Source organism: Polyodon spathula, chromosome 12 (assembly GCF_017654505.1).
Source record: "Polyodon spathula isolate WHYD16114869_AA chromosome 12, ASM1765450v1, whole genome shotgun sequence".
NCBI lineage: Eukaryota > Metazoa > Chordata > Actinopteri > Acipenseriformes > Polyodontidae > Polyodon > Polyodon spathula.
In genome coordinates, this window is record NC_054545.1 from 40,534,260 (window position 1) to 40,559,758 (window position 25,499).

The following is a 25,499-nucleotide window of genomic DNA, read 5'->3' on the forward strand; positions in this document are numbered from 1 at the left end:
AATGTGATTATCATGGTAGTAGAATAAAAATAAATATTTCTTCACTTTAGTTTGTTTATTTAAATTATTTGGAAATAGTAAAAGAAACTTATTCAATCAAAAAAAAAAGTTCCCCCAATGACTTCTTGTCAAAACGTTCGGCATTGAATTGATTAGGTTTTTTAAATATTTCTAAATTTAGTGTTATTGAGTGTTTAATAGTTATGGAAGATTGTTTATATAATTTAATTCTGTTTTCACCAGGTAAAGTTAATTGAATTGGGACCTTTGCCACTTCAAGTTTGAGGTTATTGTAAAGTTATTAACGCTTTTTTAATGTGACATTGTTGTCTCTGTTTATTGTATTTGTTATCCATAAACCAATAAAGAAAGGGTCAGCTGTTTTAAACTTGGATTATTTTTTTCTTTCAAGTTCATAAATCTGTAAGGCATCATAAATAATAATCATTGAACTGTTCACATTCAGGGAATATTTCCCACAGCTACTAGCAGTGGTGTAATGGTAAATAAAAAAAAAAGTTGTTAAATGCCCATTTGGTGGCATTGAATAAATAGACTGAACAGATGCATTGTTATTGTTAACAATAATAGACTGAACAGATGCATTGTTATTGTTAACAATAATAGACTGAACAGATGCATTGTTATTGGCCGTCAGCCAACCACAGCACCCCATACAGTTATTTCTCCTTTCAGGTTCATATGAAGCGCACCGTCAGTTCTGTGAGCATCTTTTTGCGGGATAGGATGAAGGCTACTAGCACCGCCCTGCAAGTCCAGCGTGCCTAACAACAGAACATTAACAGATCATAAACAACCAATCACAGAACACACACACAAACAGAACACGCAGTTCAGTGACCAATGCCAGGGCTAAAGGGCATGAGTTAGGGGGATAGCTTGGGGGCAATAAATGTATTTAGTATATAATTCTGAAAAGGATAAACAAAGTCAATCCCCTGCCATGGCAGTAAAATCAGAATTAGAGCTATCAAATTTTGTGAAGAATGTGTACACCAAGTTTCATCTTATTCTCTGAATTTATGCTAAATAATGTTGTGATATATATATATATATATATATATATATATATATATATATATATATATATATATACACACACACACACACACACAGGGATTTAATCTCCTGTGTCTGTCCATTTACTTTCAAGCTGTTTTTAGTAATCCACAAACTATTAGCCAGTTAACTTGAGCCGCTAAATTTCTCTTTGGCAGGAGACACACAAATTCAGTTCAGCTCAGGACAAACTGAAATTAAGCACCCAGATTACATAAAATAATATTACCTCTGGCTAGTGGTGCAGTTGTGTGGGTTGTAGACGAGTTTGACCATTTAATTTTAAAAACAAAAATGACTACACAGTATAATCGTAAATCTCGAAAAACTACTCGCTTCTAAATCTTTTGTAGTCATTTTTATATTACTTTAGTATAAATACATGTTAATTTGGATTCATATGTTGTTTTTTTCTGACTTTATGTGAATGAAAAGACACACATTTGCCCGTTTTCCCATTGGAAATAGTGATATTTTGAAATATCACTGTCCTGTTCACAAAAGCAAAGTTTGTGGGTAATACTAGCCATTTTCTATACATTTGAGGCATAAGCAATTAGGAAATAACACTTACTACCCAGGAACAAAAATTGTGTTACATAGTGTTATCCGTTCTATATCCTCCGGAGATGCTGGGAATCTTGCTGTTTATTTAAACTCTGCATGCAGTTACAGGCCTGCTACGAATTCAACACACAGCATGCACACCACTTGTTATAGTAATTATTTAAAACACACACATAACTGATATGTAGACACATGTAGTTGAGTATTACCTCAAATACATGTGTCTACATATCTCTTTTGGGACGTTATATGGCCGTTATCAATTTTACCTATTTAAACCTATGTTACTGCAAAACCCTTTCAACTCATTGGATTTTTTTGCTGGAGCAATCAGCTAAACCGTAAACAATATAAACAGCCGTACCCGAGTACTATTACAATATAAGCTAGTAAAGACGTTTTTTTTTTGTTTTTGTTTTTTTTTAAATTATATTTACATGTTAACACAAATAAACGCCAGTAATTCAAAATGTGTAAGTTATGTGTTGATGATTTATTCAGTTTTGTAAGAGTTTCGTATATATACAAGAAAAAAAGTTAAAATGATAACACTAAGAACAACATAACTGAACTCTTTCAATTAAGTTTTGTTTATGTCCTTTTGACTTTATAGGATATAAAAAAAAAAAAAAAAAAACTTACAAGTGCTTTGAAAAAATGCATGCTAATAATGAAGTAAAAATGTCAAATGAATGCACACATTACCTGCTTTCAAGTTACATTTATCTGATGTTCATACTCATCTCAGTGGGAACGGCAGAGGAGCGTTGATTTTTTTAATATACAAAATATGGGGTTAATCAGTTTTCTTGCCAGGCCACCTCATCTCATCTAGACTTTCCAACTGGCTCCACTACTTACCAGACACTTTGAGACAGGACAGGATTTTGAAGTTGCCCTTAAACTGAAAGTAAAATGTTCTAATCTGAATTGACTGCGATTTATGTGTATAGACTCTCCCAAACACAGCGATCAGCTGTTCACTCTTCAGATCTCTATAACAGGCATAGTCAACAGCTGATCATTATAATAATTCTAGATATTATGTATTATCAACTACTACAAGATAAAAAAAAAAAAAAAAAGCTAAAGTACTGATAAAAAATACAATGTAAAATAAATACTGAAGACGGTATTGTTTTTTGTTTTTTATTCTTTTAAAACATTGTGATGCTGGCTAGCGGTAAGGAACAAAATCAATTTAGCAAAGGTTTAACCCTCAATGTATAGAGGATGACTCGGTACTCTTTATCAGTAATGTGTTGATTTAATAAAATTAACCTAAACACAATTTATCTATGTGATTTGAATAACTTATTACAACAAATAAAACATTTCTGTACCACAGAGGTTTGGTGACCACATGGCGCCTGTGACGACAGTTGGCCAAACTCTCCATACGGATCTGCTAATACCTAGGATACATTTCCCTCTGCTGGTGAATGTTAAAATAGTCTCCACACTGAGATTTTTAATACATTTACACAATACTATTTTCATTGGGCCTCCCTTCCGTTTATCCTCACGGCGGTCCACAGTGGAGTAAACGTGTCTGCAGATCCCGTAGGCGCAGACCTGGTCCAGAATCGGAGGACTGCAAGCGGCCGCAGTTCGGGACCCGGTTCTTGATCACCCCAGTCAGGTTTTCCAGCACAATACCTGGTACGTAACGTGATGTCAGCTTCTGCTGTACAACTGTTCTGTTACGGTACTGTCTGTACTGGTAGCTGTGCCAGGGCTGTGTGAAGCCAGCAACAGTTGTTGGCAACAATAAGCAACTTCAAAATAAAAGCTCCTTGTGGAACGCAATTGTACATACATTAAACAGTAAAATGCATACAGATGGCATGGGTATATGAATATAATATGGACAATGTTTAGTTAACAAAACAGTTCTTAAAGTTTTGTGATTAAGGCCTGATATCACTTTTTCATAAGGAAAAATGGGTAACAAAAATATTCAATCTTGTGATTTACTGTGTTAATCTGTTAACAATTATACCTCTTAAAACGGTGGTAGCTAACAAAATAATTCTACAAATCCTACCTGTTGGGCACTCCCATTCACTGCGTAGATCTCATGTGGTGTTTCGAAAGAAACACATGTTATACATTTTATAAAACATGACGTCTGGTACTACACTAGGTTTTCAAAAAAAGCTAACAGTTTGCTTGTCTTGCCTTCCAGGAAGTCTGTTACTGCTTTACTCCCTTTATCATTTTACACCAGCTGTGCATCTCTGGCTGCAAACAATGCCAGTCATTAGAGGTTAGTTACTGACATGTAATAAGGCTTGGAAGGGGTGATCCCAATTTCAAGACATTGTAAAATCATTCCTTGCCAAAAGAAAAGCCTTTAACCTTGTGCAGTGCCAGATGTCATGATTTAAAATGGTGACTACAATATGACAGTAAATGACATGAAACGTCAAAGTGAATGATTTTTGCATTCAGAACTGGCTATAGACCGATTTCCACCAATTTCAACCATTTTCCACCACAATGTCAAAACATCTATTAAAAATTAACATTTATAGTGACACTATAGAACAATATTGAAATGAATAAGAGTGTTAATGCTAATGGACATCACTGCATCTAACAATAATTAACCAAAGAAACAACAGATTTGTCAACGTTGCCAGTAGTAAAGGTACAATATTTACCCAGTTTGACTGTAATACTGACTCAGTGGGATTTTGCCTCATTACGACTGACAGCTTTATGTAGAGCCAAGTATTGCAACTTGCTAGGATCTTCTTTAGCACAAGTTAATATATCATAAGTTCATGTTTGTTGGATTATCCGACTGTCTCTTTTAGATTTTTTTTTTTTTTACATATAGCTAGAGAACCGCTTGAGTTTGAGGAAAAACAGTAATATTCGGAACCCCATCTAATTATATTTGAGTATAAAATTAAATATGACTGTGGAATATCTGCTGCTTTAATTATATGGTACAAAAAAAAAAAACAATTCTTTAGCTTACAAACAAATCTCTTAAAAGTCCTACTAGGTATATCAGTACTACCGCTGAAGGGGAACTTTAAAAAGAATCATAGAATCTAAGGTGTAACAAACCAAGCCAAGTAGAAAAACATTACAGTAGAATACCAGGAAACAAGCTAGACATGTTTTTGCTTTGTCAGACAACAATAGTTTAATGTTAGGGTATGGGGTGTTAGTATCATGGTAAATTACTATGAAATAACTGATTTACAGTATGATCAGTAACTTAGTATGTTCTCAAGTTACATGTAAAAATGTAAGTGTGACATAGAGACAGACGTATGTACGTACAGAGAGACCCTATATGTATGCTGAGAATCTAATACTCTCAACAACTTATGCTTAATAATGTTAATACCAAGTTTCATCACAATTGGACAAGTGGATTTCCACTGGAAAAATGTAAAATGTGATGACTGCCCTCTCTATATTCCATCTGTGGGATTCCATCCCCTGCAGTAAATAATATCTTCACGTTTGTACTGTGTATATTATTATTATTATTATTATTATTATTATTATTATTATTATTATTATTATTATTTATTTATTTATTTATTTATTTATTTGGCAGGCTCCTTAATCTAAGGCTACTTACAGATGTTATAGGGCAATACAGGGTTACAAAAACTTTTATCTACGATGACATATTAGTAGTATAATAGTGCAAGGATAGTGCATTAGTTGAGGATCCAGTAACATGGCGTGTAGGTCAGGCAAGTCCAATGCATAGTAGGAGTGGTAGACCAAGAGATCTACAAGTGCAGTCTAACAGGGGGGTCTTGAGCAGGCGGCAAAAGGCAGTGAGAGACGGAGCAGTCCTGACGTTCTCCGGTATCTGGTTCCACCAGAGAGGGGCTAGGGAAGAGAATGAGCAGCATGGGAGGACAGAGATTGGAGGGAATGCATGACCAACCGGCCCGTAGAGTAGGAGCGGAGAGGGCGAGAGGGGGTGTAGGGAGACACGAGGGATTAGAGGTAGGAGGGGGCAGTGTGGTGATGAGAGTGGCAGGCAAGAACAAGTGTCTTGAATTGAATGTGAGCAGAGATAGGGAGCCAGTGGAGGGTGTGAAACAGTTGGCTGAGCCTAAAAATAATAGGACATTACTAAATGGGGGAGAAAACAATAAAAACTAATAGCGACCACTAAATTAAAAAAAAAATAAAAATGCTGATGTAGCTGAGATGCAGTCTGAGATGTGGTAGTCAAAAGAGGGAAAGGAGAGGAAGATCTGAGCATCATCAATATAAAAGTGGTAGTAGAAGCCAAAAGAGATTAGAGTACCTAGTGAGAGGGTGTAGAGTTAGAAGAGGAGAGGTCTTGAGACAGACCCTTGAGGTACACCTGTAGAGATGGGGTGAGGGGAAGCGAGAGAGTCACATCAGGAAACCTGGAAGGATATAGGAGGAAAACCAGGCAAGAGCAGTGCCTGAGATACCCAGGTCAGAGAGAGAGGAGTGGAGAATAGCATGATCAACAGTGTCAAAGACAGGAGAGGTCAAGATAATTAGAATGGAGGAGAGGGAGGCCATCCAAGCAGAGAAGAGAGGCAGTGTGGTCCAGTGGTTAAAGGGCTTGTACATAGGGAGTTCAAATCCCCACTCATTCACTGTGTGACCTTGAGCAAGTCACTTAACCTCCTTGTGCCTCCTTCAGGTGAGATTTTGTTGTAAGTGACTCTGCAACTGATGCATAGTTCACACACCTTAGTCTATGTAAATCGCCTTGGATAAAGCTGTCTGCTAAATAAACAAATAATAATAATAGTATTGGATAGTGGAATTCCAAGGGTTACATTTTGAGCAATTGTTCTAGCGCTATTCAGTTTGGAGCACAGAGGGCTTATTTACAGCTTTTCCGTTATCTTTGCCAGAAAGCTAACCTTTCTAGAACATTGAGAAAACAAAAGACACGCATAAGAGCAACACAGAGTGTCTGTATAGGGGTTTATACCAATACAAAAAATACTAAGTACATATCAGTGCATACGGTATATGTTACTAAATACATTAATAATGCATTTATTCTATTTGTTGTAAACATATATAGTTGCACCGTGATTTCTGTTTAGTGTCAGGTGTAATCGAAATTAAAAATTAATAATCCACACTCAAAATTTCGGGACCAAATTTTTGCGTTTAAATCTTTTGGTTGGTTGAGAAAGAAAGAGAAGGCGGGTTAAAAAAAAAAAAAAAAAAAAAAAAAAAAAAAAAAAAAAAAAATAACCTAGAGAATATGGTCTCGCGAGAAAAAATATGGTTTCCCGATTATTGTTTACATTATTGAAAAAAAGAGAACCGAACCAGATTAACACTAATCCGAACAGGACCGTTCCTCTTTACGAGCAGAGAGGTAATGGAGAGAGGGAGTCAAAAGTCGGTTGTAATAGAAGGGATTCTCTGAGTAGTGCATTGGGAGTCAGGTCCGGGCTAATCTATTGAAAACAACAAAAGTCAGCAGTTTTTAATATTGAAGCTGAAATAAACCACCAGGAGGACAGGACAGGTCATGTTTGAGCGAGTATATAGTGATTGTAGGCCGGGAGGAAAGGGTTACAAGAAAACAACAGAGTCCGTACATCCTTCACTTTGAATCGACAACTACGGGTCAGGAAAACCCGAGGATCTCCAGGCCGCTGGAGCGAAAACCCTTCAAGAGTAATTCAGTGCCACTGGGTTCATTAGGCTAGTGCATCTAGCCTTAACTTGACAGGGGGTGAAGACGGGGATCGAAACGAGGCCTCATCGTGGGTTGGGAGTGTTGGAGGGGGGGGGTGGGGGGCTGAGAACAGAAAGAGGATAATCAATCATCGGTCAGACCTCAATCCCGGGATCTGAGAAACACGAAACCGCCACAGGTAAACACGAGAGGGGGTAAACAACATCAGCCTAGGGGGGTGAAAAACATGACTTGAGTGCTAAATTATTATTATCGAAACGTGTTATGCATCATTAAAATTGTAATCGATTATGTTGGTAGTACATCATTTAAGCGATTGATAACCATCGTGTTTTGGGGAACTATACATTCAAGTAAGTAAAGTTGGGGTGTCAGATTTCTAGTATGGTGATACATGGATTTTAATGTGATCACTTATGGTTCTTACAGCAGAGATGTATTTGTGGGGGTGTAGGTGATTGCATTATTTAATCGCAGGATTTTATGTTTACTAATACATTTTAAACTCGTGACATTTTTCAGGGGATATGGCCTGGGTCGCACGTTGAATCCCCGAACTGGTAGGAGTCCTGATCCGACAGCTAGTTTGTGAAAAACCTGCAAACCTCATGTAGCACAGACAGTCGAGCTCAGGGATGCTTTGGTAGCGTTCCAGTCTTTAAAATATACACGTAATAAGTTTTGCGGATTCTACAAAATGGTGCCTAAACATTGTTGTAGTTGGCAACTTTCATTATGGCAATCACGTATTGGCAATTGTCTTGATTAAACTATTGTCAGTTTAATAAATGTAGTGCAATAACATACTAGTTAAATTAAACTGTTACATAAAAAGGCAGGGTAATTGAGAAGTAAACATTTCAAAGCACCATACAGTAGGTGCTATTCGTTTTTTCTTTCACAATTCTTGCGATATTATTGTTATTGTTTCTGTTATTGATGTTGTTGCTTTAATTTTTTAAAAATTATTATTATTGTTATTTATTTATTTATTTTGCTGTATTATTTACTATTTATGACGTTAGATAAACTGTTCATTGGTAAAGCTTGAACATTCTGGAAAAGGGGATTCAAGCTTAAAACAATTTGACACTTCACAAATGTGGGGACTTGTTTTTCCAGGAGGTCATAACACTGATAGTTATATAGACAGAACTATGGCAACTGGCTAGACACCACTAATCAGCCCTGGTCATTAGGAAAAATGATTTAATTAAGTCATAGCTATTTCTGTTGCCTGTTGTCTTGTTTTTCTTCAACAATAACATAAGCTGATAGCTGCTGAGACACCAGATTGTTTTAATTTCTGATGTTTCCTTGGAACCAATATGTTTTGTAATAAGCATGTCAGATTAGCAAGATTGTATGTATTGTGTTTTATCTGCCACTTGTTTGTAAAGTGGTTTACAAGAAATCAGCTGCTGTTACAGAAAGTTTTGTGGGAGTGGATTTTTTTAGAAGTAGTGAGTCACAAATGGGGACCTTTTTTATTCTGTTTATTTTTTAAATAGAAGCAGGCATGCCAAATGTACTGTCTTGCCACACAGATTTCATAGCAATGGAGAGGGCATCAGTTAGCTTCTTTTTAATACATGCTTTTAACCCAGTCATTATTGATAAGGCAAGCATATAGAGCGGCTTTGGTGTGGATCTACCCAGACCACATTCATGGGGGCCTAAAGTTTATGTCTCATCAATGAACGATTAAGTTCACCAAAGTAAAAGTCCCTCTCCCCTTTTCTGTGTCCTGTGAGTTTTCCATGACCATGTTTTTTTACCCATGACCCCATAGAAATGATGGAAGAACTGCATAGTCTGGACCCCCGACGCCAGGAACTTCTGGAGGCACGATTCATGGGAGCTGGCGCCAGCAGAGTGAGTCAAAACCTGCAGCAGGTTCCTTTTGTATATTTGAATATATGGTAGTGTTAGAAAAGGAGGGGTTTTTCCAGCAAATGTCAGAAACATACATTCTTCACCATGGCTTTACATTTACAATTGGAGCCATTGGTGTAGAGAAAAAGTTGATAACCCTAGCGTACATCAATGGTGTGCCAGAGGGATGTCGCTGGATTACATTTTGACGGTATGGTAACCGTCAAAAATTATACAGTGGTTATCGACATGTCACGGTATAATGTCATTTTTTAAATACCTTTTTTAAATGGCTATGTGACAGGGTCTTCGTCGAGTCACGCGTGTGGGTCGCCGCTGTTCAAGCATACAGAGAGACAGAGGTGGTGGTGGTGTTGAAAACGCCGGCACAGGCGTGCAGGTTTCATTAACAAAAACAAACAGAAAACAAAAGTAAAATAAAGGTGGTCATATGACGTTACCAGCGATGGTAACGCATAGAGGACGAATACAGCAAACTGTACAAAAAGTGCAAAATAAAACACAGTACAACAAACTATAAATCAAAATGTGCCGTGAAAAGGGTAGGCCTTGCAGCAGCCCCGATCACAGCGATCGCCATGCTTTTATACTGACGCTCCGCTGACACACCCACCCGCCTGCTGGAACAGCTGATTGCTTTCAGCTGCTGCTCCACGCAGACGGGTAATCGTCCCCAGTGGAGCGCCACAGCAGATAAACAATTAAATCAATATTAACAATCAACACAAAAAACATACAATAAACTACATATTTCATTGTGCAAGGCTTATGCTTTGCCACAGGCTATTTAAAGAAACACGCAGTGGTAAGCTAATGTTTTTATTAATTAATGTTTTAAAACAGCTATGTTTAGCAGTTTTATTTAAGTGCTCTTACTGTAGTTACATTTTTCCTACAAAACTTACTGTGCAAGTCTAAATATTTTCCATCAATTTGAATTTGAACTGTGTTGTGTACAGAATTGCAGTTGAGAAATGTGATACTGCTATAGTGTTAAATAAAGAGAATATTATGTACTGGGTGTGCAAGTTTTCAGATCGTCTCTGAATTTAGTATTCATAATCCATAGTAAACTGTTCATCTGTTCTGTATTGGTGATACTTTATTAATACATTTGAATAACTCATCAGCTTTACATTAAATGGCAAAAGAAAAATAAATGTGAAGGATAACATTCATGGAACTGCCACTGTTCAATCTGTTTTGACCAAGTTAGTTAGCTGCAGTTATTTACTTGGTCACGATGTGCTCCTGCAATACAAGCTTACTGTATAGAGTTTGCAAGCAGCATATAATGCCTTGTGCTATTGTTAATACCAGGTTTCATCACAATTTGGTAAACGGTTTTCTAGATATATAAATATTAGGGCTGTCAAATATCCAATGACAATTAGATTTTTATTTCTTTCTGTCAAACAACTGGGCTTTTAAATAGACCAAGCCTTCATTTTTCACTACAAGCAGAACGTACAAATGAAATCGCCACATGTTAATAAGCGCCTATTCTTTATTAAAGCTATAATGAAAAAATACAACGTTTTGCTGGACACATTATTACAATCATTATGACTCGTAACTGTATTTAAATTAATAAACATGAGTCACTTCATCATTTAAATGAAAACGTAAGGCTTCCGATTTAAAAGCCCATTTAGTGGTTTTAGAGAAAAAAAACAAAACTAATTAAACTAATTTTACTATTAACTCGTTTGTCAGTTGTGATTGAGATACACAAATGGATTAACAGGTATCAATTGCATTTAAGTAGAGTTAAAGCTGATGTAAAAGACCTATTTATAGACATGTATGCTGTAATTTATAGAAACCTATTTATTTTAAAATGCTCAGAGCCCTTGCAGCTTGCACTTCCCCCAAGATGGTTGACTTTTGGTTTTCTTGTGCTGTCGAGACCGCACCTCGAGGGGGGCGCATACTACCCCCCTTGCACAGTGTATTTTTATTTTAACGTTTAAACGGTATTTTTTAAAGTTTTAAACTTTTATTAAATTAAACGGAATCTAGTACCCCTAAGGGCCAGCTCCTATATAGAAAATGGTGATATATGAAATGTTACCCCATTACCGTTCTTGCTGGGGAAAAATACAGCTCGTAGTTAGATTCTATTTATAAAGTTGTTTATCAGTTGTTTATCAGGCATCTTTATGTAAATGTAATCACACCTGGGTTGAACTGCTGCAATTTTTACATATACATTCTGAAGGCTGCCTTAGGCTAAACTGATGTAAGAACAGTGGGACATATTCAACCTCTGACCTTAAGGTCAATGTCACGGAATATAAGGTCAGTCATTACTTTTCAACATTCCGTGGAGGAGCACATGCTCACATGACTCTGTTCAATTACAAAGTTAGATACTAACTTGGTTCCTAAAGGTGGTGCATGCTTTATATGCACATTGTGACAGTGTAAGGTAATGAAAGTATACCATGTTGGCTGACTGGCTGCAAATGTTATGCTCACCATATAGAGTATGACAGGCCGGTAGATGGACAGGCACGATCAGCGCATAAGGATTCCCATTCTTTTCATTTCCATTCACTTTTCTGTCAGCTGCACTTGCAGATGCTTTGCACGTATTATAAAGTTACAGCTGCACAGCCACGAAGCACATTAGCATGCAAAGCTGCCATGAAAGTCTGGAAAACCAAATAAGAGGCCTGTGAAAATGTGGTTTAATGCTAATGAGAGGCAATACAAATGTTTCAAAGATGGTACTTGTACATGTAAATGGTACTTGCAAGTTACTGTAATGCCTGTAGGCTACCAAGAGGGCACTAGGTATATTAGATTTGCGCTTGCATTGCATTTAAAATAAACAGAAAAATTGCAAACTGAGATTTGAAAACTGTGCTTATATATTTTTGTTCAAGATTTACGAAACCCAATGCAATTTTCTGAAATATACTGCAATCTGCAGATCTTTATTTTTCTCAATGTATAGTATTTATACTATCGGCACTGCAAAAGCTACAATTGTAGTCACTATTCTAAATAATCAATCAGCCACTGAACTGAAGTGCACCTCAAAGCACTGTACAGTTAATTTAGTATTTCTATCATAAATAAAATGAAATCACTGTTTGTTAGTCAGTATTCTGAACTGTTACGACTCATGCTCTGTGATAAATGAACAGCTTAGTTCAACGATCTTGCTGGAGAACTTGAGTGAGGATGAAGCTTTAGAACTTGGGTATGTTTAAATTTACAGAATTTAAGCACTAAAACATTTGTATTTGGTAGCCTACCATTCACATGTTTAAGGAAGGAGGACGTTTTTAATTCAGAACATGTAATGTCCAATTGTATTACACTTTTTAACAAACCTGCGGTTTATTTTATATAACCGCATACTAGGTGAGCGAGGCGGTAACCTGCTGCCAGTACATGGCAAGTCTCGCTTGTAATTGTAGCTCGAATTCCTATACAAATCACAAATCTTCTGTTAAAAAATGCATAATATACCTAGGAAGATAGGAATCATACACATGAGCATGGTTTAGTTTACAGATGTTTATTATTACATGGATTACAAAAGGACAGTAAATCATTAGGGTCACTTTAATACCTGGGTAAAGCAACAACCTTCAAAGGAGCTTCAACTACTATAGGGAGATCCCGAACTGGGCTTTAAAAAGGTGAAATAAATAGACAGTGAAAATGTACCAGTTGTGCAGATATCAAAGTGACATGACATTAGCAGTATACAACTGCACAGAACAGTGCATGCATTTTAAATAATACAATAGATTCACAGGGAGGAAGCTTGATGGGGACCGTTTGTCTCATGTATAAACATATACCCAGGTCTTGCACAAGTCTTTGAGTGTATCACAAGTAGGCTTGCTACTTTTCAATATTAATCGGTAAAGCTTGTTAAACGTCGAATTCCCCAAAAATAAATATATATACGATAAACATTTCTTACCAAAAATAATCATTTACAAATCATCTCTGTTGTGTAGTTTTTATACTTGCTGTCTGCCCTGTCTCTGTTCCACTCTGAATGGCTGGCTGTCAGTTCTGACAGATCTCATTAACTAAAGCAGTACTAGAATACTCTCATTTGCCAGCTACAGCGCCTGTCATTCAAAGTGACTACTTTTGAAATGAGCGGGTTAAGGTGTACGTAAGCTTTTGCTTTAGATGTACAGTGACAGTTACTAGTTTGATTTGAAAATGGAGCGCAAGAGAAAAACACTTAGTGAATGTTATGCACAATACCCTGACCGATGGCTGAGGTCTCCGCAGCAGCATGAAGTGGGTCCGTCTGCCTTGCCTTCCAGTGACTCTGAGTCCAGCTGTGCTGAAGCAGGAGAGGGGGAGCTCAGGCGCTTTGTCAGTGAAAATGGCAAGTTTCTTGGTGTCTAAAAAGCTTGGCGGGAACGCTGTTCTTTAGTACAAATTACAGTATGAAAACTCTGGGGCCTAAATTGAGGCATCTTCTCTCTCTGTCTACCACACTCTTACCAAACACTTATTCAAATTTGGTTTGGACGTTCTGTGGAACAGGTTATTGAGAATCATTAGTACATTGACGATGGCACTACTTTTAATATTTGCCTAGTTAGTTTCTTATAATTTTAACTTATTGAGGGTAAATATTACATGAGCAAACAGTGGTGATGTACTTTTTCCAAGTTACTCATAGCTACAATTTGGTGTTTACAGCTATGGCAGACAATGAGTGTAACTGATAAACTTGCTCAAAAAAAGGAAATGTTTGGTTTATGATTTTCTCAGAGCTGTTATGAGTTCATTTATCAGACTGTAGTTGTGTTTGAAAATCAACAGTTAGGGTGTTGTCCAGACTTTTGTCTGGTGTTTCATTGACATCCCATTGCAGCACATTCACCAGTTGTTTATTTAACTCGTCGGAAACACTGCTTTACACCATCTGGCACAAAGTCAAGCAGTGGGTTTACAGGGGAGTGTGATTTGTTATGACTAATAGTTTTAAACAATACAGATCTAATGCTAGCTTTACTACTGTTTTTAGCTGCTCTTTCTCATGTGATCCCTCTGTTGTTTCTTTCAGGGTCCAGTAAATAACGAGTCTTCCAACCAGAGTTTATGCAGCGTGGGGTCTCTCAGTGACAAAGAGTTGGAGGTTAGTATGTCCCCATGTAGGAGTTCAAATGTTTGTAGCTAACCAAATAATTTCATAAATCTTACCAGTTGTACTCTTCCATTGTTATATAGGTCTCAAATATCCAATTTTGAAATAAACCTAATTATGCTAAACATGATATATTTAAATACGATATCTGAGACTACACTTGCTTAAAGAAATCGCAGTTTGCAAGACATGCTTTGTTAGTCTTGCACTTGCTTGGTCAGTGTGAAATTGTCTCCACCTCTTCCTGTCATTAGACAGCTCTTTCTTGTATTTTACTGACATGCTTTCAGCCAGTATCATGACCGAGAAGAAACTGAGATGAAATGACCCAGGAAGTGAAAGCATAGCAGACATCTTGAGAATATGGTATAGAAACGAAGAGTTTTTTTTTGTTTGTTTGTTTTTTTTAACCTGAAGTAGTACCAGATAAAATGAAATTGCTTTCTTAACATGTTTCTTTCAAAACTGGGTCAGTCCATGTCACCGAGGGTTCATGGATTTTGTAAGAGATCACCAAATATTTGACACAAAATGGCTCCTAGATCAGACCAATGACATAAGTGCCAATAACTTTTTTTTTTAATGCTACAGTAAAAAGTAAACTATTGTTGGAAAGCTGTCTTTGTGCTCTATCCAAATATGCAATGTTTATATTTAAAGTTAAACAGAATTTTGACCTTGAGTTGTTGAGCTTTGACCTCACTTGCACTGTCAGCCCCAACACGGATGACCAAAATGAAGGTTGGATACTGAAGTTCATACCATCCTCTAAGTTTCTACCAAAAATCAACCTGGGATCATGATGGAATCAGGAGGTATTCCTTCAGTACATTGTTACATTGTAGTTAAATGAGTGATACATTTAGGAATGACTGGAAAAGAAAAAACAGCTTGCTCAACTTGTGCTTTTAATAATGCGATAACATTGGCACAGCACAGGATGTGAATGGTTATGATTCATACACATAGTGGAAAGGCTGATGTGAGATAAGTTCACATAAATGGCAAAACTTGCAACATTATTACTGTCTATATTGACTCAGTTGATGACCTTTTTGAGCACTGCTGTTGCCTCCTGCAGTTTTTTCTCTGACAACTGTTGCTGTGGTGGGGGTCACCAACAGGAAGATTTGGTCTTAGACAAACCAAGATGTCTGAAAGCTTTGGGAATGAAAAAGTTTGTGCTGGTCTAGCAGGATGCAAAAACTTGACTGACCTCATCAATTTCTGACAGACATACTTCAACATTTACCATTGTATTCGCTGGCAACATTGTATTCACAATATCTTCCATCAGGATAAGCTTTCAAAGGCTGCTAACTTTCAGTTTTCTCCACATTTTGGGCAGAGTAAACCCTCACCGTCAATTTTGAGAGGGATCCAGCATCTGGACAGAAGGATTGGAACAGGTGTTCCTGTTATTGTCACTGGTGTATTGAGTTGAGCTTGCAAGATTTTCTCCTCAGTGTCAGCTTCGTCTGTTCTGATGTATTCAAATTGAATACCGGGGAAGGGCATCCCTAGCCCATTCAAAAAGGGCTTTTGGGGTGAGGATTGGAGCATTTGGCCCGTTCCCATGGCGTAGTTGCAAAGAAGTGCCATACTGGTGGCATTCCAAAGTCTTGCGTGTAAGATGCAAGGTTGATTAAATGTTTTCGGTTCTTGTACTGCAAAGCAGCACCATCCGAAAAGTAAAACCGGTATTTCAGTTCAGTCTTTGTTTTCAGATATGCAGGGAGCTTCTTCAGAAATAAATGGACTGCAGCGGTGTCATGGGTCAGCGAATTTGAAATGGCAACAAAGCTCAAACTTTTGATTCCTTGAGTGTGTTGGGCAACGGTTGTAACAAATAAAAGGATGCAATATGACACTGTACTTTGTCTAGTGAAATCTCTGAGCTGCGTCTTGCACAAGCAATGTATAGTTTTCAGAGAAAGCTCCTATCATTACTTGTCCTTCTTCCAAATTGTCTTTCTTCTCTTTTGAGAACTTTGCCTGTTGTTTAGATCATGAGCAACAAAGCTGTCAATGAGAGCATCAACCAAATCCTGGCTTGATTTGCTGATTGCCTCAATAGTTGTCCTGTCTACAGGCACCCATGCTTTGTAATTTACCTTGTCCATTGAGAGACCAACAACAGTTTAATTCATTGCATCCTTCAAGAGCACTGTCTTGGAGCAGAAGGGACAGGTCACTTTAGTCTCCATTGTTGTTTCATTCTCATTTATTTCTCAGTAGGCACAGTTGGATTGAAAGTCAGTACTTTTACAAATGGAGCATTCGTTCAAAAAGCAAGCGGCCTGCATTAGATTGCAAGTTATCAGGGCTAGATGTTTATAGGCAAGATCTCCTTCATAGTTCCCAGTTAGACCTTTGAAATTAGGAATCGCCTTCATTCTTGACCATTCCATCATGAGTTTGGTGATCTGGGCCCAAGTTCAGCAAACTTGCTGGACCCCACCCTACCTTGACATTTGAATGCTCCTGTTTGAACATGGTGTAGACCTCTGACAAGTTGCTCAGAGTCAGCCTTTTTCCGTACCTTCACCTTCCAGTTAATCTTCAGTGACATGCAATCTTTCTTTCCGGGCATGACTGCTGACCAGAGGTCATACTAATCTTTCACTATTTTTACTGTGTTCTGGCTGAACGGTTTTCCTGGTCGAGGGTTTGGGGTGGCAAGTATGCCTTTATCTTCCACTAATTGTTTTGCTGTCTGTGCCATATGGAATGTTATATTGAATTCAGCAGTGACATGAAGAACAAGTTACAGTCATTGAAACAAAATATTTTCTGCATCGGGCCATAAACACTTTCCTCCTATCAGCTTGTTTTTCTTTCGCAATATTTTTTAATTTGTCTTTGTTTCGTGGCTATAGCAATCCCATTGGTATATTATTGTTTGTGGGACTGGTACAGTAGTTTAATAGATATACCGGCAAATAGTCCCCCCAAAACATGCCTAGAAAATCAACTTTTTTTATAGTAGTTTATTAATGTTAAGTTACCCCTAACCAACGCCCATTATTTTTTCTTCTGCCATTGTGATAGCTGGAACACACCCGCCAGCTAATTTTCATAGTACATAGCAATTTAAGCTTTTTGACTGTTTTGCTTTGGTTTTATTAACGTTAGTTAAGCAAATGAAAACTAAAATGTAAACTTTAAACACTCTAAATTAAACGAACGTGGAAATGGCATTGTAAAATGAAGGTGAAAAAAAACTCGGTTTAGCTTCTCGTTTATTACATTCCACATAACCAAAAGCCTCAACAGAAAATATATAATGTCAGGGCTAGAAGTTAACTTTTTAAGGCAAGTATTGCAGATTTGCTACCTGCCTGGAAAGCAGGTAGCAAAATGGTCCTATTCGGTAGCAGTTTATTCAGCTACTAATTATATAAAAATAATTAAAAAAGTAAACACCTGCCTACTGTTTTAAATAGTCTGAATAGCCCAAACTATCATATATTATGCCTGTATTTAAATTTGAAAGTATTTATTGAAACCACCTTGTGCTCAACTAAGTAGTGCAATTCCTTGTCAGTGTATTTTGTTTTATCCTTAAAGTTCAACAAGAATGCAACCAAATCTGTTATTTAAGCATTTGATATGCCATCAGTACAGTTAACCAGGTTATGTTTCATCGGTGCGAATTAAGTGGTATGAAATTATCCTCTTATCTGTCTTCAGCTGTTGACTGAGATTTCGGTAACTAACCAGTCATACACGACTATAACAGCAAGGTATTTTTGTCATTTGTAGTATGTACGAACATCTGATTTGTGTATCTCAATACATGTAAAATAATATTTGTTTGAATATTCCGCTTGAATATTTGTCCCAGCACTAGTTATACTGCATCCACAACCTCCAGTTTTGCTGCAAGCCACCACAGACAGCATACCGAAGAGGTATGTAAAGGTATGCTTCTCTCTGTAAAGATCCATTACAGATGGAGACCAGTATAACATTTTCACTGTCACATTGTTTTTAACCCCAGTTTAAAAACCATTTGATCAGACATGACATACCCCTAAGATTATGCTACTTGGGATCATTTGCTTTTGGGGTCTAATTAAGAGTGTTGCAGTGGAATCTGAGAACTGGGTTAGAAGAAAGTGACGTGCACAAAATGGGGACTTATTTTAAGGTTGTTGCTGCAGTTCCATAATTCAACCGCCATAACAATCACATTTAAAGGTAAATTGGTTAGTGATTCAATGACACGTTGAAATATTTATGAAGTCAAACTGCTCGTCCACATTATTATCACGGTACAAGCAGCAGATCTGGCTGGTCAGCATTGCAAGATATGTCAGAATCGAGTGCCTGAGATGAAGGTAATTTGTTTCAGACCCTGGTCATTAACTAAGCCCTGAAACATCACAAATTGTTCATAAGGAAAACAGTTGAATTTGTCAATTTTTCTATACAATAGACTCCTGAGAAAAAACCGAATGAACAGAGGAACAGGAAGAGGAAAGTAGAGCCGTATGACACCAGCCAAGGTAAAGGCTCTTTTTTCTGTGAACATATCTTATATAGAGAACATTTGGTTTACATGGCGGTGTCATAGGTGATATAAAACACTCATGGTTAAGTCTTAACAAGTATGTTGTTGCCTTTTAGCACAAAATGAATGTGCAGTAGTTCTAAGTAGAAGCTACATAATAGAATTAGACTGCATGTTTTGATAAAAGCCTTTGTCAATCAAGTCTTTGGCTTCAGTGTTATAAGATTTGGCACACAATCAAAACAAGGCAATACATGAATGCTTCCCTGATTCCTAGTTGATCCCAGGGCTTTAAGTTTCTTTTTTAGTACATTTTTTTTTTTTTTCTAAATTCAGCACAGTGATGGATGATCCCAGAACTGTCTGGTTGGTTCTTAAAGGATCTCAATGATTCAACAGCAACAACATGTCTTGGTAATACATTCCATGCAGCGAGTGATTTATAACCCTTAACATTGTATTTATGTCCAAAAATACATACAGTACCAGGAAGGATTGTGTTTTAATTATGTAACCAGTGCTTTGCATGTTTACAGTACGATAAAACTCTGTCTTCAAGCGGCCCTGTTGTGAGGAAGAAGGAGTAGCTTGGTTACAAGCTACTAAGGATACTGGGGTGTTAAGTTAGTTCAGGACTAGGAGCCAAGCACATTGATGATATCAACTGCAGTTCATATTTGAAAATACATTTCAAGTTACCTGCAGTAATACACTGTGACAAGTTGACCACATTGATTCTTGTGTGTTATAGTTAGATTCAGATGTTGGGATCAAATGTGTATGTTATGTTTTAAGGTACTTGTTCTTAAGATTGTGTCTCTTGTGACTTTTCATTCCCCAATTCCTGCACACAGATAGCAATGTTTTACCATTCCTGGCAAACTGACGGTGCCTGTGGTAACGGCACTGAAACGCAATTGATTATACCAGCAGAGCACTGTGACGTTGCTGTTGCCACACTGTTTATATATTCCTGCCAGCATTCCAGAATAAATATTTGTTTTTCCTTTCCTAGGGAAAGGCACAACAAGAGGGCATAAAATCAGTGATTACTTTGAGGTGAGAAAAATATATATATTTAAACTTTTGTTTTTCCTTTTTTGTTTCACAGGGGAACCCAAATAAAAATACATTACAATAGGGATGGAGAGACTTTTTAATTTTGTTTTAATACATTAATATCTAAATATTCATAAATAATAAACATGAGAAATGCCAGCTTTACTTATAATCTTCTCAATCGTAACAGTGTCTGTTGTTCTGGTGTTTCCAGCGTGGGATCAAGGATTCAGTAGTCTGTTTGATACTGGTTCTGCAATCTAAATAATGCATACTGTGAAAACCCTGCAGTGTTACAAGAAACACCTGACTTTATCTTTGCTGTGTCCCCTGTTGTCCGTATCACAGTGTTATATTTTTAAGTGCTGCTGACTCATGAAATTTAAATAATGTGAACTGGGAATGCATTTACTCTGGAGTGTTCCCCTGGATAAAGGAATGCATCTTCTAATTTTAAATAAACCTATTGCCGTTTGTTTTTTTGGATGTGCTGAAGTGTTTGACTCACCTGGTTGGTAACCCTGGGATTTCTCTGTGCCAGTTTGCAGGTGGCAGTGGCCCAGGAACGAGCCCTGGCAGGAGTGCCCCTCCTGTGGCTCGGTCTTCACCACAACATTCCTTATCCAACCCCCCTTCCGTGAGTATTGAGTATTCAGCCTCCTTCCTGCAACCGCTTGCTCATCTGCTGATGACTACAGCTATAGTTATATTCCATGTGAACACATTCAACCCCTTCCACCCAATCCATTCCTCTGAATATTAAGATGAAGTACACCAGTGGTGTTTTTTCTCTTGTGTCTTTCTGAAATGTTGGAATTAAAACCCAAATCTTTTGACTGGTGTATGTTTAAAAATAAGTGAATTAAAAAATAAATAAATAAATGATTATAGCTATTTCCTGGACATGTCAGTTTTCAGATTTTCCACAAGCAGCACACAATATTACCATCCTGTAACTTTTTTTTTTTTTTTAGATGATTCACTCCAAGTTCAAAGGGGTATCTTATTTGTTTTTGTTTAATAGAATTTGTGGAGGGGGGAGGATGTTAAATTTTTTCGGTGATTTGTCTTGGAATGACCCTATGCAATTAAGTGCTGTACACTTAGTCTAATAATCAAATACATGTTGACGTTGTATGTATGTATGTGTGTGTGTGTGTGTGTGTGTGTATATATATATATAAACCTAAATGATGGCTTTTCTGATTAGTTACAAACATTCCCAATTTGTTTTAAGCTTACCCTACTCTCATGTAGATACACATACAACTTGTTAATCTTCAGGTACAGCAAGGCAGCCCTTCGTCTACAGGCTCGGCAAACACTGATCATTCCTGCAGCTCCCAGAAACCCATCTCTGTCCTGCACAAATCCACACAGGTAAAGTACTTTTGTTTGATGTTTTTTTCCCCGTCCAAGCGACAGAACTATGAAACAGGACCGTTTTTTAATTGTTCATTATAGTTTTTTTTTGTTAGTGCACACAATATGGCACTCATTTACTTCCTTTCAGAGAGTATTTTGAAGTAGTGTGATTGCTCTTGAATTAATCGTTCTAACTGCAAAAAAAGAATAGATTGACAATCCAGCCTGATCCAGTCTTGGGTAATGGAAGTCATGTGCTGAGAACTGCTTCAGCACTTCCTTTCATAAACTCACACACACACGCACACACACAAACGTACATGACATATACATGACATGCTTTTGTGAAGTGTACATATTTCAGTTACCATTCTTGGTCTCTGGTAATTCTTTAAGAAGCCAGATCTGTTTAGCGCAAAGATTGGTACACATGTATCATTTTTATAGTTATTAGCTTTATCTGTGCTGTAAAACTTGTAAAGTTATTTTACATACTTAATCTTCAATCAAACAGCTGTGTCTTTGTATTTTTCTAAGTTAACTATTGTGGTTAAAGCAACTATTTTAAGGGTTAGTATGAAAATAAACATGCTATGAAGCCAGCTATTCTTAAATATACATCACTGTACACCCAGATAATGAACAAGTCCTGTTTATGTGACTTGTTAAAGAAAGGTAAATTAAGGTATTGGGAACAAGGCAGAAATTAGATGGGGGACATGAAGACCTAGCAGAAGTACAGTTTCTTGTTTGTTAACGTCATGTATTGGTGTACTTGCAGTCAGACCTCACAATAGAGAAGCTCACTGCTCTGGAAAACAACAAGAACTCTGACCTGGAGAAAAAAGAGGGCAGGATAGATGATTTATTACGGGTAAGAATGATGCTTCCTCTGTTAAGCATTTAATACACACTGTAGGTTAAGAACCAAGAGGCAAGCAATGTACACTGATGTGTTTGTGTGTGTGTGTGTGTGTGTGTGTGTGTGTGTGTGTGTGTGTGTGTTTTTAACTAAGTCCTGTGCCAATTCCAACATTTCAGACATTCCTATAGTAGCGATACGTATTTTATTTCAAAATCCTGTCATCAAGGAACTTCCAGTGGCTGCCTCCCAAGACAGCAACTTAATTCGAGAGCTCCTACACTTATCGCCCAATTTATTATAAAATATGCATATTATTTCAGTGAAGGGCACGTTTTGCTGTTAGAATCACAGAATGGAGAAACCAGAGAAAAGGGATTTGTCAGCTATGGACCCGAACACCCCTTCCCCAGCTACAAAAATCAAGAGTAAAAGAGCCAGATAATCTGTGATGACGCAGCATCGAAGGTATCAGAGCTCACCCACGAGGATTCACGGGCCAGACACTGCCCTGGCTAACAGAGACACAGCTTAATTCCCTGAGAGATTTCATTGTGGGATGCATCAAGGAATGTTTGAAAAGTGAAATCGTAGCTGACATTAAAACTGTTTGTGCTGAAATGAAGTCTATCCAGGCTCATCTCCAGCAAACAGAGAAGAAAATTATTGCTGCTCTCTCTTCTGTTGATAAGCAGAACAAGTGAGTAGACATTCATCAGGCTGTCCAGCGCCAAAACCATTAAAGAAGCAGATACAGAGCTTACTTAAATCTCATCTGGATAGAAACTGCCAATCACAATATTTTGGAATTGTAAAGAGCACTGTGACTGATATTAAAGTTTGCCTCAGAGATTTAAAAGTTTGCGGTCTTTGATAGCAGAGGTGGGATTTTTGAAATCTGTTGCTCGAGAATGCTCAAGAATTTTAAATGCCAAACTAACACACAATCAAGTAATATATTAAGTAATTTCCTTCTTGTGCAGTTAATTGTAGATGGTCAGGTGTTACTAAATAACGTAACATATTTAAATTCACGTATCCACACAACTTTACATTAAATTGTAAAAAGCGATGCCTGGCCTACCTGTTTGAAGTGTGTCTCAGGGGTCCTTTACTTTAGTGCAGTAGTTCCAACATACAAATAAAAACTGTACTAAACATAAACGGCAGTTCTGTCCAACAGTTTAAAGAACAATTTAAGTGAAAAAAGCCGTCCTCATAGGAGATATGACCTGAAATCGAATGTTTCTGGAAATGCAAGGCTAATGTGCTTACTGGTGTGAAAGTGCCGCTGAGTCCCCGACTGCTCCTTCTCAGTGACGACTCCCACGTTTTAACATTGACCTTCAAAAACGTTGACTTTTGTTGGCAGACCTAACAGCAGTTAAAAAGTCAATTTTACGAGGTTGGATAGAGACTGAAATGCCCTTAGATCGCACTCAGTTGTTTGGATTAGTAATTCATTTTGTATTCCTGTTACTGTTTTACTTCATTTTCTGGAAAACAAAAAAAACAATTGTTAAAAAAAAAAAAAAATCCCGTCATCAATCTTTATCCTCAACTCTTCTGTCTTCAGTAGTTGCTAGATTTTGTGTTTGTATTTACTTGTGTTTACTCCAGTTCTAATATGATCTTACTAATGGTGCTCTGATGTATTGGTTTATTTACTACAGGACTGTAGTGATCTGTGATCTTCACTGATTCCCAACATTGTATCCTCAGGCGAACTGCGACTTGAGGCAACAGATTACTGAGCAGCAGAAGATGCTGGAGAAGTACAAAGAAAGGTTAAACAATTGTGTGACCATGAGTAAAAAGCTGCTAATAGAGAAGGTAAGGAACCATTTGAACTCTGGGGACACACGGTGTTTAAGAGCGCTATCCTGTTTTTTGTGTCAGGTGCCTCCAAAAATTGTTATATTTCCTGCTGTCTGTCGAAGCTAGCATAAGCTATTAAGGTTAAAGTAGGTGTGCACCGATAAAGATTTTTTTTTTGCCGATGGTTCTCTACCCATATCGGTCGATACCGATAATAATACAGTGCAGGTAAGCTATTGTAAACTACCAGAACAAGACATAGGGCCTTTAAACTGTTAGAATTATACATGTTAAAAAATGAACAGATATCGTTTAAGTGTTGTATTTATGACAGAAATAAACAGGGATTGTTTACTTGTTGCATTTACTTGAGGAAATGAATACAAAAAATAACGTAATATTATATTGTGTGCTTGACAGCAGTTTATACATTTGTTTTACAACAGTCACACAAATAACATTTTGCATTTGTACTAGTAAAAACACTTCTGCAGAAAAAAAAATATATAATTTGACATTAACTTTTAGAGCTACTTTGTCAATCGTTGTGTATCATAACTTCTACCTGAACTGTACAGACAAAAAGAAATGTAGTTGACGCTGGGTAGGCTACAATAACGTTAAGCATACACTGCTTAAATGCAGCACAACTTCAGTTGTTCCTTTAATGAAAATAATGAGGTCAACAATATTAAATTTTTATTTACAGGTTCAAACTGCATGGTTTCCAAAGTTATTACTTTTTGGGAAAATATCCAATGTGACCTTTCAGCTCTGCCAGCCCCCCCCATACTGTGTATATTAATGTAGACTATGTGGTTGTAAGTTGAAAGGACACAGTCATTTACATATTTGTTTACTTCTAGTGTAAGTACTGTTACAGTAAAATACATGACATCTACTGGAAAGTGGGTAGAATTACAGTTAATTCCAAAGTGATTTTATTTATGAGGGAACCTGTATCACACAAGGAGGAGGTGTGAATTAGGCACAATGTATCATCTGCCAATATTCCAGAGCTCTTGGAAGTCGTGATGTGTTGGCTTTCTTGTTCAGTCCAAACAGGAGAAGATGGCATGTCGAGACAAGAGCATGCAGGACCGTCTCAGACTGGGGCATTTCACTACTGTCAGACACGGAGCCTCCTTCACAGAGCAGTGGACAGATGGATACGCCTTTCAGAACCTCATCAAGTAAGGAGACACAGTCTCAGACTCTTTGTCAGTGTTGCAACCATTTTCTGTACAACACAACCAGCAATGCCGTTGCAGCTTCATTTCCCTAATTTAAGTGGTTGACTTTTATCATTAATGGCTCCTTCTGTTTATTAACACATACCTGTAGCACGCTAAAATATCTTCAGGGGGAGATGAATACCTTAAAAGAAAAGCAGATGAAAACAAAGCAATGAGTTTTTAAGGGTCCCATTTAATTCTCCCCACCTTTTTTTAAATGGTATTTTGGTGTTAAATGTTTAATATTTTAATATGTTTATTAGATACTAACCAAA

At 37.2% G+C, this 25,499-nt stretch overlaps 1 protein-coding gene across 4 annotated transcripts in view; it reads left to right on the forward strand.

The window, feature by feature from the left end:
* The first annotated feature begins 3,160 nt into the window (after positions 1-3,160).
* Positions 3,161-25,499, forward strand: part of LOC121324441 (serine/threonine-protein kinase tousled-like 2) — a 36,003-nt gene continuing 13,664 nt past the window's right edge. For 2 of the 4 annotated variants that reach the window (XM_041266327.1, XM_041266330.1), the window contains exons 1-10: positions 6,876-7,514; positions 9,129-9,211; positions 14,289-14,360; positions 18,811-18,880; positions 19,901-19,944; positions 20,486-20,581; positions 21,229-21,324; positions 22,091-22,183; positions 23,894-24,004; positions 25,046-25,182. In XM_041266327.1, coding sequence (XP_041122261.1) covers positions 9,131-9,211; positions 14,289-14,360; positions 18,811-18,880; positions 19,901-19,944; positions 20,486-20,581; positions 21,229-21,324; positions 22,091-22,183; positions 23,894-24,004; positions 25,046-25,182 — 800 coding nt within the window. In that variant the 5' untranslated portion in view covers positions 6,876-7,514; positions 9,129-9,130. Of the gene's footprint in view, positions 3,310-6,875; positions 7,515-7,588; positions 7,690-9,128; positions 9,212-14,288; positions 14,361-18,810; positions 18,881-19,900; positions 19,945-20,485; positions 20,582-21,228; positions 21,325-22,090; positions 22,184-23,893; positions 24,005-25,045; positions 25,183-25,499 lie in introns of those variants that run through there. The other 2 variants (XM_041266328.1, XM_041266329.1) reach the window with 2 other exon arrangements.